The sequence below is a fragment of the Ornithorhynchus anatinus genome, chromosome 4 (genome assembly GCF_004115215.2).
Source record: "Ornithorhynchus anatinus isolate Pmale09 chromosome 4, mOrnAna1.pri.v4, whole genome shotgun sequence".
NCBI lineage: Eukaryota > Metazoa > Chordata > Mammalia > Monotremata > Ornithorhynchidae > Ornithorhynchus > Ornithorhynchus anatinus.
The window spans coordinates 8,677,468-8,697,509 of record NC_041731.1 but is presented as its reverse complement, the minus strand read 5'-3'; the positions used below and the strand labels follow the sequence as shown (position 1 = coordinate 8,697,509).

Here is a 20,042-nt window from a genome sequence, read left to right as displayed (position 1 = left end):
CCAAAGCTCTCTAGGGATTTCTGTCTCTCCCATTTTTTACAGGAAAGAGAAGGAATGCAACACGGTCAGATTTATCTTCCTCTTGGAGGAAGTGAAACTAAGTGTTTAATCTGAACCTGAATCTATCAAACAACAAATTCAAACTTCTCACCAACCTAGAAATTCCCCATCAATCTTTTTCTGAATATTTGGCTTAGATAAACTAGGCTGCTACAGGAAATCTTTTTTTTTTCTTTTCCAGCTATTACTAGTTGTACTGACAATAGTAATGGTACTTAGGCCGGGCCAAATGGGTGCGATGCACTGCACTAAACACTCGGGGAAGATAAAAGAAGCATCAGACACGCTCCCTGCCCACAGGGAACTCACACATGCAGCCTCAATTTCCAGCCCATGATCCAATCATGACAAGAGAGATCCATCCCAGGTCTGTAGATAAAAGATGGCAATTTTGCAGCATGGCCTATTGGATAGAGCACGAACCTGGGAGTCAGAAGGATCCGGGTTCTAATCCCGGATCCACCACTTGTCTCCTGGGTGACCTCAGGTGAGGCACTTCACGTCTCTGGGCCTCAGTTAACTGCAACTGTAAAATGTGGATTAAGACCGTGAGCCCCACGTTGAACATGAACTATGTCCAGCCTGATCGCTTACTAGAGTGTCTGGCACTTAGTAAGCACTTAAACACCATTTAAAAAAATATTGTGAGCACACCACGCACGTGGATAACATTTCCATGTCACCATACCATATTCGATTCCTGCCCTTCCAAAATATCCCATACTTTCATATCAGTCATCCATCATTTAACCAACCCTAATCTTTCCTCTTAAATCAATCTTTCACTCCTTTAATCATTCGCTGCCCTTCTGTGAAATCACTCCAATCGGTCGACCTTTTTCTGGCGTGTGGATGCCAAGAAACCGAAATAGTATTCCAGATGCAAAGATGTGGTTGTGCTATATAGAGATAAGCTATTTAAAGATGGGATGTATTATCACTTCTACTCTGCAGTGGGAACCTTCGGCATACACAGCCCTAAATGGCATCGGTGATGTCAGAAGAACCAGCTGACAGAAATAGTGTCGGTAAACGAAACACTCGACAGAAAGCACTTATTTAAACCACCGATAATGTTCAAGACAACTGGGGACAGAGTTATACCGAGCAATCTAAAATGGGCTTTCTAAAAATCAAAACATCTAAAAAAAAAAAAATCGAAGGTTTAATTTTTGAAATTTAAATTGTTTCTCCAAATGATTGTTAAAACTCCATCTGTCTGGACAACTCTGAGGAGAATCTCTTCAGAGCCGGGTAAGTCACAAATTAAACTCTCCTGACTCCTGTGGGTATTTCCCACTGAAGGGGACTCAGACTCGGGCTAGTTGGTTATATTTACGCCTGCCTGGGAGAAGCAGACTGTCATTTGTCTCGGGGGACAACGGAGAGAGAAATGTCAAAATGTTTAGACTCTGTCAGCTATAGCCCAGTAGCCAGAGCAATATCAGAGGTAGGTTCATTATTGACAGGGAAGGCGTCTGCTAATTCTGTTGTACCGTAGTCTCCCAGGTGGTCAGTACGGTGCTCTGCACATAGTAAGTGCTCAACTGACTGACTGACCTCCATGCCACTGGGACTCCATTTGTCCCTGTCCCAGCCCAGGAAAGAGGTTACAACAAGGCGGTCAGGCATATCAGCCCCACAGTTGCCTCAGTCCGGCTGCCTGGGCAGACAGCAGCTGCGGGGGAAATGCAATTTGTCTTCACTGGGCTCCAAAGTTGGTAACGAGAGGGACCTCTGGCCCTGTCCCCTGACCAAGTGAAGGCAACCAGAATCCCACGGGTAGGCCAGGTTCGGGGAGCTGCGTGTGCCGACAGGGAACAAACGACGCAAGTGTCATCTTCGCTTCGTTTCTGGCCCCTTTCCGGCTCCCAGGGGTGGGGCATGTTAGCTAAGGCTGCCGGCCTTGGGCGAAAGTCTTTGGAGCTCTGGGTAGGCCATGGGGTGAAGGGGGACGATGCCCAGTATTAGACTTGGACCCACATAAGTGGGGCTCCCTAATTGGGGCTCTCCCAGGATAACAAGCTCACTCTAGGGGGTCACCGTACCAGGCGGAAGTACCAACCTGGTCTAAATGAGGGCTGGGCTGACTGACCGGAATGGATCAATAGGGCTTTCCCTGGGCCCCGCATTACCAAACGTTTAGACCGGTCCCAACGGAAGCCGTCCTAACAGACCAGGCTCCTTCCTTTCCTGCTTCTAGATAAGCCATCCGGCTCTCAGTCTCGTGACGTACTGTGTCCAGTGTCCACCATTTTGTGAGCTCACAAGGAAGAGAGCACAAAACCACCTCAGCAACCTTCTATAGGAACTCTAGCTGGGACTATTACTTCCCGCCGGGCAGGTGGAGAGGAGAGGGAGAGAAAGATAGAAACACTGGGAGATTGGGAGTACGAATGAGTTGTCTGTAAAGCAGGTGCTACCGAGGTGAGCAGACATGGCTCATATTCCTTTTCTCCTCTTCCGCCCCAAACCAACCCTTTTCCATCACCACTGGGCCCAGACTTTTCCAACCACCTACCCTCCTCCCTTCCCACAATTACGTTCATCGGCTGTTCTCTTTGGAACTCCTCCAGCATTGTGAACCAACTCCTGGGTCTGTCTATCCACTCTTTCTCCTCCTCGCCTGACTCTGCTGGAGACCCACACCCCCTGCGGACCATCCTCACCTCTGCTACCGAAAATTTATTATTTCCTGTTGCCACTCACCATTTTCCTAGTAAACAAATGCCTCTTTCTCCTCCTCGCCTGACTCTGCTGGAGACCCACACCCCCTGCAGACCATCCTCACCTCTGCTACCGAAAATTTATTATTTCCTGTTGCCACTCACCATTTTCCTAGTAAACAAATGCTTTCCACTACTCCCTCATGATCTCTTTCTCTTATAATCCTCACCTAGCCTGAGTTTTCAACCCCATGTGCCTGTGATATTGCTATAGTGCACTCTTAGTACTGTGCTCTGCATATAGAAAGTGCTCAATAAATAGGACTGATTGATTGATGTTTGACCATTGAGGAGACACCTGGAGGGCCAGCGAAAGAATCTAGAGAACGGGGATTTAGGAGGCTACAAGGGAAGAGTAAAAGTTGGGAACGAGTGAAGGCATAATGGAGTAAAAGGAAGGGAAGTGGGGGGGCTGACTTGGTACAGCCATAAACAGACATCAGGACCGGATGCTATCTTCCTGACACTTCCTCTAGACTGCAAGTTCGTTACGGACAGGAAACGTGTCTACCGACTCTGTTATATTGGACCCTCCCACAGCACTTAAAGTTCACAATAAAAACCGTGGACTGACTGATTGAGTCTGCAGAACCTCAAGAGCAGAAGTTTGAATGTCTCCTATCATTTCAATAATGCATATAAAAACCACTGTTCTAGGGCCTAGTGGATAGCCACCATAACTGCCATAAAGAAGAAGGATCCCGGAACAGACTCTAGGAATTAGAGACCCCCGAGTCTTTCGATAGATCTAAAATTAAGCTCGGGCTCAGTGAACACTTGGAAAAACACAACCTACTGGAGAAAAGAAAATATAGTTTCTGTAAGGAGAAATCAATCATTACTGAGTTTTTTCAAGGGGTCAGTAAACATGTGGGTCGAGGGAATCGGTGGACATAATACATTTCGATTTTCAGAAGGCCTTCGAATAAGTTTGGCACTGGGGGCTTTAAAAAAAAAAAAGTGAGTCATTGTAGGGCTGAATGGAATGCGCTGTCATGGATAGGAAACTGGCTAAAACATAGGAAACAAAGGGCAGGGATAAACGGTCACTTTTCTGGATGGAGAAATGTAAATAGTGGGGTTCCCCCGGAGACTGGAGCTGGGACCGGTTCTATTTAACATTTTTATAAACCATCTGGAAGAGGGAGTGTGCGGTGGAATCTTCAAGTCTGCAGATGACGCTCAGCTCTTCTGCATGGTGAAGTGCTGTGCAGATGGGGAGCAACTGCAAAAAAAAAAAATCTCACAGAGCTAAGTGGGCAGGAGAGGGATAAATGCGTTTCAACGTGGGGAAATGCAAAACTGCAGCTAGGAAAAAATAACCCTAGAGGCGACTATGGGCCCTGAGCATGAGATGGACTCGAGAAAGAGATTTTGGAGTCATTGTCAACTGTTTTCTTACAACATCATCAGGAAGGATATAAAAAACAATTTATAAAAGTCACAGGACTGCCACTATGTACAACCGTTGCATAGATGCACCTAGAGAGCTCAATCTGCTTGTCGCATCCTAGGAAAGACACGATAGAGCTGGAGAACAGAGAGAAAACCAACCTGATCAGGGAGGTGGAGCACCCAGTCCAGAGAGACAAAACCAAGCGGGAACAGGACTGAAACCTCTAAAATCGTGATGGGTGTGGAAGGTGGAGGGGTGAGGGAGCTGGAGGTGAGAGGGACACGGGGGTGGGGGAGAAGGGAGATGAGAGGGGAGGAGTAGAAAAGGGGAGGGGAGAGATGAGAGTGAGGAAGAGGGGAAAAGATAAAGAAAATGAGGAAACAGGTGAGCAAGGAAAGGCGGGGAAACTCCTAAGCACCTGGATACTCAACCCTCCCCTATGGCCCCCATTGCATTCTATGAACATATCTTTAAACTCTGTGGCTTTCCTCCACCTATAATTTATTCAGGAGTCCATGTCCCCCTGCGTCAAATGGATTGAGCATGACTGGACCTCAACAATTAGTACTTACTGAGTAACCACTGGAAACACAGTATTGTACAATTAGTACTTACTGAGTATCCACTGGAAACACAGTATTGTACCCGTACCTGCTGTCTGACCATGCATAAGTCACTTAACTTCTCTGTGCCTCAGTTTTCTCAACTGCAAATTGGAGATTCAATTCCTGTTCTCCTTCCTACTTGACTGTGAGCCTTATGTGGAATAGGTATCCAGCCTGATTAACTTGCATCTACCCCAGCATTTAGAATCGTGCTCGACACATAGTAAGAGCTTAACAGATACCATTGAAAAAAAGGGGGGCACGGGAGAACTCACCGTGGGCAGGGAACGTGTCCACCAACTCTACTCATTCATTCAATAGTGTTTATTGAGCGCTTACTATGTGCAGAGCACTGTACTAAGCGCTTGGAATGTACAAATCGGTAACAGATAGAGACAGTCCCTGCCCTTTGACGGACTGTACTATACTCCCCCAAGTGCTTAACACAGTGCTCTCCACACAGTAATCGCACAATAAATATCAACCGATTGATTGATAGCACCACAGAGAAAGAGAGCTGGTGCCTGACCTCAAAATCCTCACAATCTAAAAGTCCTTATACGAAGCTCAATTTTACTTCAGTGATGATGGGGAGAGGGTCTGATTATAAAAATCAGAACGCTAGTCGCTGCCAATTGAATTTGCCATTTATATTTCTTCCAAGAAGCTCAAGCCAACATTATACTATTACTCTTCGGCAAACCCCTAAGTGGCAAAAAGCGACCTGACATTACAGCCCTAAATTTATAAATGTAACCGAAGAGATTAACCAAGTCAAAAGTTGCAGTAATAAAGCAGAAGGAAAAAATTTTATTTGATCACAGTTTTCAAAAATGTGTATCTTTGCAATGTATATGAAAATAGAAATGTCTAAAATGTGGTCTGTTTTTCAGAAAAAAATACAGTCCCCATTCTCTTGTCCCCATCTGCCTACACTCTGAACCCTGAAATTCACTTTCTTTTTCTTACACAGCCTAGTCCTCAATTTTTTTATTGGGCAACAGCGCTCTCTGGAGGTCTAGGAAAATTATCAGAATTCTTTCTCACAAACTACGCTTCTTTTCGAATTTAATACCTCGAGAGGCTTCAATGTACCCTTCCGTTTGTCCTTAACTCTTTTGCTCATTTTCTTCCGGATCTCCTTCGCCGATCCTATTTATCGCACCTTTGCCTGTCTTTCAGTCATTGCAAATCTTCTCCGGGGGGTTCTAAGCGGAGTCATTCTGTTTACTCTTTTACTGGACAAAGAGGGTTCCCGGACATCCCTGAGTTTCCAAAGGAAGACTGAAAGCTGGTGGTTGTCAAAAACGCCTGACTGCATTTGAACTGCATTTGTAATAGTCTTATCAGTCATTCAGTTGCATTTATTGACCACCTACTGGGATGCAGGGGACTGTACTAAGCGCTTGGGAGGGTACGACACAACAATACAACACTCGCTTTCCCTGCCTTCCTTAGGGAAAACAACCCGGAGGTGGAACTGATCTGTTTCTAAAGCCCAACTTCACGAAAAACACCTCCAAGCCAACCCTCCCAGAAGTAGAGGATTCTGCTGAAAGCGGGAGTATCGGGGGGTGGGGGAGGTAGTGCTTTGCACATAGTAAGCACTCAATAAATACGACTGACTGAATGGTAAGATGCAAATAAAGCTGTCACTGTCATTGAAAGGAAAAATACTGCTCTCATCCTCATCATCTTATTTGGATATCAAGCACTCAAGTCTGCTGAATTCTAATAAATGGTTCCCAGCTGGCGCTTTTGTTTTTCAAACCTCAGACTTGAAGCCAAAAGGTTAAGAGAAGTTGCGTGGCCCAGTGGAGTGAAATTCTAACCAAGAATTTCGGCGTGTGAGGTCCTTGGGGGCCAGGGAACTGTGCCCATATCTCATCCATGTACTTTTTTCCCAGGGCTTACTACCGTGCTTTGCACACAGTAGGCAGTTAATAAATACTTAATAGCTACTACAACACAAGAGTGTCTGGGTAATGGTACCCTGCAACACAATCTCATTTCCAAGGATCATAACCCGGTTGGATTGGGGATATGTCTGTAGGACATAAAGGAGTAACAGAATAGAATACAAACGATGAGAATAAGAGTCGGTCTTTAAATTAATTTGAAAGAGCACTGACAGGGAAGACGACTGGGAAAAACAATTTAAACATGGGTCCCGGTGACAGTGGAAGGTCTAAATCTCAATCTAGCCCATAGAGAAGGACATTAAACCTTAAGATCACCAGCTTTTCTCCAGCTTCTAAAATGGGCAGCCACTAAATTCAGGAAAATTGCCCAAATGTTCAGGTCTAGGGGGCTGGGCCACCTCTAGGATGGCACCAAATGGAGCAAAAGCCAGGGCCTTGTCTCCTCTCCTCTAATAATAATAATAGTAATTAGGGTATTTGTTAAGCATTTACTGTGTCAAGCATTATTCTGAGCACTGGGTTAGATACAAGTTAATCAGGTCAGAAGCAGTCCCTATCCCAAACTGGACTCACAGTTTTAGCATAAGGAAGAAGGGGCGTTGAGTCTCCATTTTACAGATGAGGAAACTGAGGCCCAGAGAAGTTTAAGTGATTTACCCAAGGTCACCCAACGGACAAATGGCAGAGCTGGGCTTAAAACTCAAGTCCTCTGACTCCCCGGCCCGGGCTCTTTCCACTAGGCCATGCTGCTTCTCAGGATGTGTCATGAACTCGCTGTTCTCCCTCTGAACATACAGGCTTCACCAAGGAATGGAGATCTCGGTGCTATTCACCCAGAGGTGAGGGGTAAAGGCCTCTGAGTGGGTGTCTTCACCCTGAAAGGCTCTTATTACCTCATGTTAGCAGGAGTAAACTAACACTGCTAAACCCATAAACAGGATTTCATCATTAGCTCTTGACACCCCTTTGAGCTATGTGGACAGTTTACCAACACATTAACCCCAAATCAACAAAGCCCAGGAAAAAGAATTCCGGTGGTTTATTTTCAGTGAGAGATGATTAATGATGCTTTTTCGTTTAACCACGCCACCAAAAACTGCTATGTGGGCAGACCTTTTCAGAAAGGCTATGGAGTTTGGAGTTTGCTTGGCACCTAAATAACCACAAGTAGAAAAGCATCTACCTGATTGTTCTTAAAATTACTACCCCCATCTGTCATAGGCTATGAAGACTAAGAACTCTACCACGAGGTGACAATCTGACCCTAAACTTGTACTATCCAGAAATTTGTATTTCGAGTAAACATCAAAGGTAAACATTCCACTCTCCTACCTGAAAGAAGGAGGGCAGTTTACTCTTACCAAGCAAACTTCTCCAGGACCTTCAAAAATGTCTAATTTACTTATAAACAAGTTGTCTTACTTATTCAGAGCCAAACCTACCTCAGATGCCTTGCTTCAAACACGTTTGTATAGTTTAGGGATATTTTGACTTTCTCTTACAAATATCCCAATAATGACTTAATACGCAATAAATTGTTGAAAACCATGAACTTATCAATGATTCCCCCAGTGGCGTTAATTTTTCTTTCAGGAACAAGTCCCACAGTGCTTTGCAATGAAGGCAAAAACAGAAAATATTTCAGTGCTTATGCCTTCGCTCCACCCCCAACACCACAGCACTTACGTACATATATTTAAATTATATATTAAAAATTATTTATCTATTCAAATGAATAGATTAACTCCTCTAGACTGTAAGCTGGTATGGGCAGGGAACGTTTCTTTTACTCTTGTTGTATTGTACTCACCCAAAGTGCTTAGAACAACGCTCTGCACGTAGTAAGCACTCAGTAGGGAAGCAGCGTGACTTAGCGGATAGAGCACGGGCCTGGGAGTCAGAAAGATTAGGGTTCTAAACCCGGCTCTGCCACTTGTCTGCTGTGTGACCGTGGACATGTCGCTTAACTTCTCTGTGCCTCGGTTACCTCTTCTGTAAAATGGGGATTAAATCTGTGAGCCCCATGTGGGACAGGCACTGTACCCAACCTGATTAGGCTTGTATCTATCCCAGCATTTAGAACAGTGTTTGATACGTAGTAAGCGCTTAACAAATACCATCATTATGATCACTGATGTTACTATTACTAATAAACACGACTGATTGAATTCTTGGGATGTGGGAAGGAGGAGTTAGCAAGGGGAAATGAAGACCCACTACCTTTTCTTTGGGAACACACACACCCCCCATTAGTAATTATACAACAAAAGACCGCATCTACCTCGGGCCCCGTGATGTGCATCAGGCCAGAAACAGCAGATGCGACGGCATCGTAACCGGCCCGCTGAGACATTGGACCGGTCTGACCGTAGCCTGAAACGGAAAGAAATAAAAAGTCTGAGTTGGAATACTCAATCCAATTCACGCAGACGTAGTCGTGATCCTGTTCAGAAAAGAGACCAGGCCGCGGGGCAATCAATCAAATCGATCAGTCAGTAAGTTGGATTTATTGAGCACTTTCTGTGGGTAAAGCACTATTACTGACACGTTCCCGACCCAGGATGAGCTTACAATTTAGTGGGGGAGAGCAATCAGTGGTATTTATCGGGCACCCACTATGGGCAGAGTATTACCTTAAGTGCTTGGGAAAGAACAATACGATAGAGTAAGTAGACATGATCCCTGTCCACCAGGAGTTTACAGACTGGAGGTCACAGGGCTCTTCCACCCGGCCACCTCTGCTCCCCTGCTCATCCCTACCTGCAAAATGGAGTAATGGCATTTCCCTCCTGGATCCTTCACCAGGACAAAATAGATACCAAAGAGAGAATGAAAAAAATGGTCCACTTCTCTTTTACTTCATTATCTCGGGTTTTCATTCTTTCTTTCCCATCTATATTCTGCTTTCACCTTTGTTTCCAGGATTGTTATGATAATTATCATGATGGTATTTGTTAAGCGCTTACTATCGGTCAAGTACCGTTCGAAGCACTGGGGTAGCTTCAAGGTCATCAGGTCAGACACGGTCCCCGTCCCATATGGGGCTCATGGTCAAAACAGGGGAGGAACTGACCTCGAATCCCCATTTTAACGATGAGGAAACTGAACCACAGAGAAACGAAGCAACTCGCTCACAGTCACAGAGCAGGTGACTGGCAGAAGGAGGATTAGAACCCAGTTCATCCGACTCCCGGGTCCAAGCCATTTTCGCAAGGCCACGCTACTCCTCATTAATACTTCGTTATATGTCGCCCTAAAAAACTACACTTCCTTTACTTCCAACTAACACGCGGTAAAAATTTCTTCATGTTTTGTTTTGCACACATGCCCAGCAGTTCAAATGCTGCAAGGATTCACGTGCTATGTCTTTTTAATTTAGGCTTTTCTCAAAGAGGACTGCTTCTATTCTTTAATGAGTCTCATTAATCTTCATTACATAAAGATGTGGGCTGAGCTTAATTGAACACTTCCCTCTTGGTGAGAGACTGAAGCTAAAGGTGTTTCTTGTTACTCGGTGGGGAAATTCACTTATCTGGATTGAATTTTAGATAATCTTTTAGCCCCTATTTGTATAGCAGTCTATATTGAACACATTTTTGCAGCTTTGTCCCGAGCATTTTTTTATTCACAGGCCGATGTACTGTTGCTATTTGGAGTGTGGGAACCCAGCTATAAGGAGGGAATTGGTCTCTCTAAGAGTCTGGCTGAGGTTTTATTTTCTTTCCTAGCAAATGGAAAGTTTTATGTTTCTGACATTTCAAATTATATCATACTGCTGATTAGACAGGATATTCAGTAATGATAGTTTTCCCTTTTCTGGTGGGGTTTTTTTTTCAAGAATTTATTGTGAATGTGTCAGAAGCATGGCTTAATGGAAAGAACCCAGGCCTGCGAGTCAGGGAACCTGTGTTCTAATCCTGCCTCCACTACTTGTCTTCTATGAGCTGGAGTATGTCACTTAATTTTTCTGTGCCTCCATCTCCTCAAAAATGGGGATTAAATAACTCTCCTCCCCTGCCATTTAGACTAAGCCCCCAACGAGGCAGCCCTCTCTTGGAAGAGGATGCCTTCCTGAGCTATCTTCTCAAAGGAAGTGGTGTGGTCCTAGTGTATACAGCAGGGGCCTGGGAGTCAGGCGGACCTGGGTTCTAATCCTAACTTCACCACCTGACTGCTGTGTGACCTTTGGCAAGTCACTTCCCTTCTCTGCGCCTCAGTCGCCTCATCTGTGAAATGAGGATTAAGCCTGGGAACCCCATGTGGGACACTGTGTCCAACCTGATTACCTTCTATCTAACCCAGTGCTTAGAGCAGTGCCTGGCACATAGTCAGCACTTAATAAATACCATGAAAAAAAAGGAAACGACATCTGCTTCAAAGGAACAGAAGTCAGCCCAACACTTCTCCTCCACGACAGTGTTCCGGATGACCGACGGCCAAGAAGAAGGTCTCCACAGATCCTGAGACTCAGCGACCTCAGAAATAAAAACAAGCCCCGCCGCCCTGTCTTCGGCGATCCAACCGCAGAGCGAAAACCTCTCTGAGTGTACTCCGTTGCCCCGCTGTCACCATACGCTGCTGCTGAGAAATCTCCCGAAGGACACGCTAGACTTTTTAATTCCTCATTTCATTTCTTTGCTTTTGCATCAACATTGCGGGGAGCTAACAATGTGCTGAACGGAACATGAATGTCGCTTCGGACAAATTGGAATGAAGGGCACTATTCACGTTTGACTGACGACCTCCTTCAGAGCATTACTGAAGTCCCATCTCCTCCTAGAGGCCTTCCCCACCAGGCCCTCATTTCCTCTTCTCCCACTCCCTTCGGCATCGCCCTTGTGCTTATATTTACGTCCCTTATTTGCTCCTCCCTCAACTCCTCAACACTTATGTACATATCCATAATTTTTTTTTAATTAATGTCTGCCTTCCCCTCTAGACTGTAAAGTCATTGTGGGCAGGGAATTTGTCTACCGACTCTCCTACACTATACTCTCTCCGACGCTTAGTACTGTGCTCTGCACACAAAAAGCACTCAATGAATATGACTGCCTGATTGACACGATCGGTAATGGGAGACAGAATTTCTCCCTGAAGAGACAAGAGTAACAACTGGGCACAATGACCTTGGAAATGGAACTGTGACCAAATCAGCTAGGATGGGATTCTGAAAAACTGGTAACTAGATTTCAATTGACCGACTGAAGTTTGTGGCTCTAAGCATGAACCGATGTCCAGGTTTCAGAAAGAAAAGAAATTCTCAATGTGGAAGCTGAGATTTTGGGTATTCAAATAAAACAAACAACAACAACAAAAAAAAGCCAGCACATCAGAATCAGCAGTGGATAACTGAAAGTTTAAATGAATATGACAATCCATCTAGCAACTGTTTCCAAAGCATAGAGTTCATATGACAACAAAAATACAAAACAATGTCATATTTGGATTGTTTCACAGCGAATCAATCTGAAATAAACACTATTAAATGAATCAATGCTAACGGTGCACTTCACCTCATTCTCTCAGGTCACATCTATAAACCCGATATAAAGCTTCTAAAGCCAAAATAAACTTACAAAACTCAATCAGTTGTATATGCTGAGCAATTACGGTGTGCAGAACACTAAGCGCTTGAGAGAGCACAATATAACGGAGTTGGCAGACATGTTCCCTGCCCACCATGAGTTTATGGTCTAGAGGGGGAAACGGTAATAGAAATAAATTATGGATATGTACATAAGTTCTGTGATCTGAGGGAAGGGTGATGAATAAAGGATGCCAATCTAAGTGCAAAGGCAACACAGAAGGAAGGGGGAGAAGAGAAAATGAGGGCTTACTGGGGAAAGACCTCTTGATTTCTGGCTCTCCTTGTTCTCATTATCAATTGATGAATCAATGGTAAATATTGAGCGCTTATTGGGTACAGAGCTTGGGAGAGTGTAATGCAACAGAGTTGGCAGATACAGAGTCGGAAGCAGCGTGGCTCAGTGGAAAGAGCCTGGGCTTCGGAGTCAGAGGTTATGGGTTCGACTCCCGGCTCTGCCACTTGTCAGCTGTGTGACCTTGGGCAAGTCACTTAACTTCTCTGGGCCTCCGTTACCTCATCTGTAAAATGGGGATTAACTGTGAGCCTCACGTGGGACAATCTGATTACCCTGTATCACCCCCAGCGCTTAGAACAGTGCTCTGCACATAGTAAGCGCTTAACAAATACCAACATTATTATTCCCTATCCACAGTGATTATCAACACAAATTATCTCTAATTTGTAGATATTCTGAGGAAGCGCTCCACACACAGAAGTCTTACAATGCCCCTCTTTATAATGCCCTCTCCGCCTCACAGTAATGTTGTTGAGGAAAAGAGAGAAAAGCCATGTAAAGACACAAATGCTCTAAAAATTCAAATTATTATGATGATCTTAATTTGTATTATTTTCATGTGTATTTGTATTCATTTGTATTCCCCAGAACAATCAGAGGTTGGGCCTGAGGACGAAGTTTGGCTTCTGAACATAATCTTACCTTCTCAAGGTATCTTTATGCCACAGCTATCTACAAGAAGGAGGAGCCGTGGGTGACTCTTTCTCTAGAGATATCAATACCGGCTTATCTCTATAACTCGGACATTTTAATTACAAGCGGCCTGGAGAAGGGGGTCCTTAAAGGGGCAACTTCCAGAATGGAAACTAGGATAGCTTTTCTCAACAGTCAATAAGCACTTCAAACCCCCAGTGGTTTGAACCCTAGAGCAGGAAAGAACATCAGGATGGCCCTCCCTGGGGTCTGATTATATGTTTATTGATCTACTGACCAATCGACTCATCTACGCACTTGGATTTCTGACCTTTGGCCATTTGAGATCAACTGACCAATCAATGGTATTTATCGAGCGCTTACTATGTGCAAAGCGCTGAACTAAGCACTTGGGAGAGTACAACAGAATTAGCGGATTTGTCCCCGGCCCATAATGAGCTTATAGCCTAGAGGGGGAGAGAGCCATTAATATGAATAAGTAATTTATAATATATAAATTAAAGCTATGTCATTCATTCAATAGAATTTGTTGAACGCTTAATATATGCAGAGCACTGTACTAAGCGCTTGGAATGTACAATTCGGCAACAGATAGAGACAATCCCTGCCCACTGATGGGCTGTGGGGTTGGGGGAGTGGGGTGAACATCGAATATCCAAAGGTCACAGATTCAAGTGCACAGATGACGCAGAAGGGAGAGTGAGGTAGGGGAAAAAAGGCTTTAATCAGAAAAGACCTCTTGGAGGAGATGTGACCTTAATAATGATAGGATGTAATATTCATCCCACCTTCAGCCCCTAAGCACTTATATACACAAGCCTCTTGATGGGTAGGGATTGTCATTATTTGTTGCCGAATTCTACTTTCCAAGCGCTTAATACAGTGCTCTGCACACAGTAAGCCCTCAATAAAGACGACTGAATGAATATCTATAAATTTTATATTATAAATTATTTTTATCAGTGACTGTCTCCCCCTTTACACTGTAAGCTTGTTGAGGACAGAGAACGTGTTTACCAACTCTGTTGCATTGTACTTTCCCAAGTGCGCAGTAAAGTGCTATGCACACAATCAGCGCTCAATAAAAAACATCGATGATGATGACAATATTGATGCTTTCATGGCATTTGCTAAGCACTTACTATGTGCCAGGCCCTAAACTAAGCGCTGAGGTAGATACTTGCAAATCAGGTTGGACAACGTCCATCCCTCACATGAGGCTCACAGTCAATCCCCATTTTACAGATGAGATAACTGAGGCACAGAGATGTTAACTGACTTGCCCAAGGTCACACAGCAGACAAGCAGCTGAGCTTGGATTAGAACCCAGGTCCTTCTGATTCCCAGGCCCATATCCTATCTACAAGGCCATGCTGCTTTCCTTGCATTTTAAGATTCTTGCATTTCTTGCATTTTAACTGCTCCCACTGTCTATGGCTCTTTGCCTATAATTTATTTTTCTTTTTTACGTGACTGTCCTTCCCCACCAAGATTGTGGGCTCTTTATGGGATAGGGAGTGTGTTTGAATTTATTATTTATTGAACTGCCTTAATTTGCATTCAGCCCAGCTCTTAACACAGTGTTTAGCGCACTGCAGATGCTCAAATACCATTATTGCTATTTTTTAAGCCCCCTTAGTGTTCATTTCCATCTATTAGGTTCTCGGAATACCTGTGTCTTAAAGACGCTTACAATCTTTATTGGAGTCAGGAGAGACAACCGTACAACCCACGTACATATATGCAAATAAGATACAACATAAAAAGAGGGTTTGTGCTAGTGGAATTCACTGGGGTGGTTTCGTGGAGGAGGTGAGGCTGAGTAGTGATTTAAAAGAGGATGAAGTCATAAAGTGGAAAGGGAAGAGGGAGGCTACGAGTATTTTGCCGAGGCGAAGAGAAATAGGGTTCATATCTGATCCGATGGGCACAAACCGTCCATCTAGAAAACCAATCTGTCATTGAAAGGGCGACGTGAATGGATATTATGAAAAGGTTGGGATTCTTCACTCTGGAATGGTGGATGCTAATGGAAGACATGATTAAAATTTGCATAAGCCATGAAGGGAACAGATGGTAGAAAAAAGAATTATTTTTCAACAAAATGCAAAATGCGAGGGCCACCATGTGAACCCTGAAGGTGGTACCCTCCAAATCTTCAATAGGAAGGTGGTAAACTCGTAGAACACATTAACAGCAAGTTATTTCAACCACAAATATCTATGGGCTCTAAAAAGATTAGGATAAATTCATGACAGACTGCCCCAAAAATGGGTCACTGCAGACAAAGTTAGAGATGTGAAAGGAAAAGTTATTCATCATGGAAGGCAAATCCCAAGCCACTAGAAGGGATAGTAAGGAGGGCAGCATTCAAACACTTCCTCTAAATATCCTGTTCCCCACCTAAGAGAGAGAATACTGAGCTGCGTAGAGTAGGGGGAAACATTTTGGCCTAGGGGAAAGAACACAGGCCTGGGAGCCAGAGGACCTGTGTTCTAATCCCAGCTCTACCACAGGGGCTGTGTGACCTGGGGCAAGTCACTTAACTTCTCTGTGCCTCAGTCTTCTCCTTTGTAAAATGAGAGTGCCATACCTGTTCCCCCGGCCACTGTGAGTCCCATGTGGGACTGTGTCCAACCTGATTATCTTGTATCTAACCCAGCACTTAGAAGAGTGTTTGGCACAAAATAAGTGTTTAACAAATACCATCGTTATTAACATCATCATTGATGTGAACCCAGAATGACATTTCTTAAGTTCTTACCCAGGAGATGAAAGGTCAGTAGCCCTACTGCCTTCCATTTACTCCACTACCATTCGCTCTACCATTTTTCTTCCCCCTTCGCAATCTCTGGGAGAAAATCCCCGACCACAATGGCAGGTTCACTGCCTTCCGATGAAGGAGGCGAAGAGTCAGGCCGGGTTGAAGCAAGAGGTGAATCTAGGTTAGAACGAAATTAATCGGCCAACTTTCTTTGCCTCCCGATTGCAATAAATGATCCTAGTGGCCCTAGATGAGAAGGAACATCGTGAAGGAGAAGTTGGCAAGAGGACGACATATGGCAAGACAAGTAAACCTCAAATCAATAATTAGAAAAAAGCTGTCACACACTGAATGGATCCCGGATTGCACCAGAGAAGTTTGCCAAGATCCATACACCATCCAAAAGGCTTATCGTTGGAGTGGCGTGGTTTCCCCATGTGGTCATAGAGCACGGCAAAAAAAATGTATCGGTGCTTAATAAAAATAATACTACAAAAGCAATACTAAATGTAAACAGATTTTGCATTAGCTAAGATAAAGCAGATGAATGCCTTAGCTGAATTTCAGAGAAATAAAGGATAAAACCACAGCACGTAACACATTCATTACATGAATAGAAATGAGAATCATTTCCCCTCTGGATGACCTAGCCCTTTGATTCCCTCAAGAGAATCCTGCTTCCTTTTCAAAAGGAAACAAAATCCCTCGTCTGCACACACCCCCCAGATACACAAAGACAAGAATTTGCTCTCCCACACACCTCTCCATGATATGTTCAAGTCTCTTGACTACACATCTGTTAGTTGATGGATTTCAATAGCTCATGATTTGAAGGAACAGGGCAAGGCACTCCTAAAAATGTAATAAAGTTTGCTCTTCCTGGGAAACCAAAAGGAAAAAGAGGAAGAATGAACCTGTGTTAATGCAATACCAAGTATTTCCATCCCTTTCTGGGGAGCATACCAAGATGAATCACAAAAAAAAAATCGAAAGCATGTGGTGTCGGAAGACAGTCACACTCCTAAGGGCAAGGAGTTAGAACCCCAAACGGTTCGATTGACAAAATCTGATTTCCAGAAGGACACGCAAGCTGGACAGATTTTGCAAGAGAAAATGAAGTTCTGAAGAAAAATAGCACTGCTGAATAGAACTGGTCATGAGAACGACTGGTCTAAACCACAGAAAGGACAACAAAAAGAAGCTTAAATTACCATGTCGCATAGCCATAAAGGGAATTTTCTTTTCATTCATTTGGGAGCATTTTCTACAGCTATAAATATTTATTGAATCATTTTTCTCGTTGGCCCTTTTAAACAGGCTGTTAGTCTCACGTCTTTAAATAGATCTCTCTCACGTATCAACCCAACCTATCTCATCAGTTTTGTCTCAGATGTTGGGTTTTTTGGGGGTTCCCTGATACAGTCTATTTGAGAGACCCTCGAGGCAATAGAGTGGAAAAGTGAAGCAGCGGGAGGAAAAAGACTCATTCATTCGTTCAATAATATTTCAGTAGTATTTAAGCAATAGTCGCTCAGCAAAAGCAATGCCTCCCAGTAAAAACTAGTAGTATCTAAAATGCTCAACTGCTCACTAAAAAAGCCTTTCCTGAGGAAAAACCCAGTGGACACTTCTAATCTTGCCCCCATATGGGCTCTTATTCACTTTTTCTGCTCTACAGCAGAGGCTTCTCAATTCTATATCGCTTAGAAGAAACAGAAAGGTGAAACAAAGACATTTTTTCACTCGAGGCATTTGCTGACTTGCATTATGAACTAGCCCCATTTTATAACAGCCAGAAGCAAAGACCTTCCTGGGTCAGATTGATGATCCATCTAACCCAGGATTCTGTGGGGTATTTGAAAAACTTGAAAATGGCGAGTCTTCCTAAAATCCACCCTAATAGTCCATTCTTACAACCTCGTAAATATCCCAATGCTGGGCACATAGAAAGCCCTTCATAAATGCACACAATATGCCCAACTTCGCCAACAACTCCAGCTTTTTAATCTCAATCATTCAAGAGTAAAGAGCAAAGCTTGCATTGGCTCATCGCCACACAAAATAATGGGGAAATGTCACAGGATTTCAAAGACACCATCATTTTCAATATTGTCCAGAAAGCTAACTGAGGAATCTTAGACTGTGAACTCGTCCTTGCGGCTGTAAGCTTGCTGTAGGCAGGAATTGTGGGTGACATATTGTTGTGCTGTACTCTCCCAAGAGCTCATTTACAGTGCTCTGAACACAGTAAGCTCTCAGTAAATACGACTGATTGATCTTACTGCTCTTGTTGCTTACCAGATCCTAGCCAGGGACCTCCTGAATTGGGTACTGGTGAACACCAAAATCTATGTACTCACTAAATCACAATGTTGGATTAAAAGGGGGCAGAGCAGATACATATACAAGAAAAGTGTACATCATACACCAGAAAATTGCCAGGAACCTCACCGAGACCTCTTGCCACAGTGTGTATGCCTTACAAAAGCAATGAGAAGCCGAATGGCCTAGTGGATAGGGCATGGGCCGGGAGGCAGAGGACCCGGATTTTAATTCCAGCTCTGCCACTTGCCTGCTGTGTGACCTTGGGAAAGTCACTTCACCTCCCTGGGCTTCAGTTTCCTCATCTGTGAAATGGAGATTCGATACCTAGTCTCCCTCTTACTTAGACAAGGAACCCAGTGAGGGACAGGGACTGTGTCCAATCTGATTACCTTGTACCTAATCCAAGGTTTAGTACAGCGCTTTACAATAGTAAGCACTTGACAAATGCTATTATTATCGTTATTATAATAATAATGATACCCTCAGCAGACCTGGGCTCTAACAAATACTAAACAAGTTGGGCTATGCAGAGTTTCTCAAGAGAAACAGAGAAGCAGGGTGGTCTAGGGGCTAGAGCATGAGCCTGGGAATCAGAACGACCAAGGTACTAAGCCCGGCTCTGCCATTCGTCTGTGTGTGACCTTGGGCAGGTCTCGTAAGTTCTCTATGCCTCAGTTACCTCATCTATAAAATGGGGATTAAGACAGTGAGCCCCAAGTGGGACAACCTCATTACTCTGTGTCTACCTCAGCATTTAGTACAGTCCCTGGCATAGAGTAAGCACTTAAAGACAATTTTTTTTCTTTTTTAAATAAAGGTTCTCAGGTTCATGTAGCTGCCTGAATCAGAAGTGGTAGGGTTACGACCAATCCCTTCCCTACCACCGATGACGTGAAGTCAATATGCATTAGATCCCATCTTGTTTAACCTATCTCATTCAGCCATGCTTTACAACAAATAAAGGACTCTGGAAGCAATGAAAAGTGGTTGAGTAGAAAACTCTTTCGGCTCAACAAGTTCAGAGTAATTTTGATGGTGAGTGAATCAGAGGGGATATGGTTGGTAAGAGTTGAGGGTCTAGTTAATTAATTAATCAGTGACATTTATTGAGTGCTTACTGTGTGTGTGCAGAGCACTGTACTAACCACTTTGGAGACTATAATACAGCAGAGTTGGGAAACATTCCCCCTGCCCACAACCAGCTTATAGTAAAGAGCAGGAGTAGGGTATAATCTTCTCTCATTAACCCAAGGTAAAGGCAAGCGATCCTGCTAGTGAAATCTAAATTCTCCCCCTCAAAGAAAGTGTTTTCATCTTTTGCTTTCTATGCGGCGAAAATAAATTTTCCTCCTTCCCCCCCCAAAAAAAAAAATTCCCAGAGGTTGGTGGAACCTCTTTGCCAATGTTGTCTTTTACTGCTGATACACATAACCCGTATTTGTTCATTGTTTGAGTCCACGGTTAAACAGGACCACTCCAACCTAAACAACTGGAAACTCCCTTGTGACTAGTAGAGCATTTTGTCAACAGGCCAAATTTCATAGAGACTTAACCAATCCCAAACCTGGAGCTGTCAAAATACATTACACGTAAAACTCCTAACAGTTCTAAGGTTACTCTCATCTACTACAAAGCCTGCATGTGAGTGAGAACAGACAATTTGGGGGGTTGACATTAGTTGGACGGCAGCGTTAATGTCTAGAAATGT

At 43.9% G+C, this 20,042-nt stretch overlaps 1 protein-coding gene across 2 annotated transcripts in view; it reads right to left on the bottom strand.

Moving 5' to 3' along the window:
• SUGCT (succinyl-CoA:glutarate-CoA transferase) overlaps positions 1–20,042 on the bottom strand; it is a 325,094-nt gene that overhangs the window by 286,171 nt on the left and 18,881 nt on the right. For both annotated transcript variants that reach the window (XM_029062275.2, XM_029062276.2), the window contains exon 7: positions 8,991–9,082. In XM_029062275.2, coding sequence (XP_028918108.1) covers positions 8,991–9,082 — 92 coding nt within the window. The remainder of the gene's footprint in view (positions 1–8,990; positions 9,083–20,042) is intronic.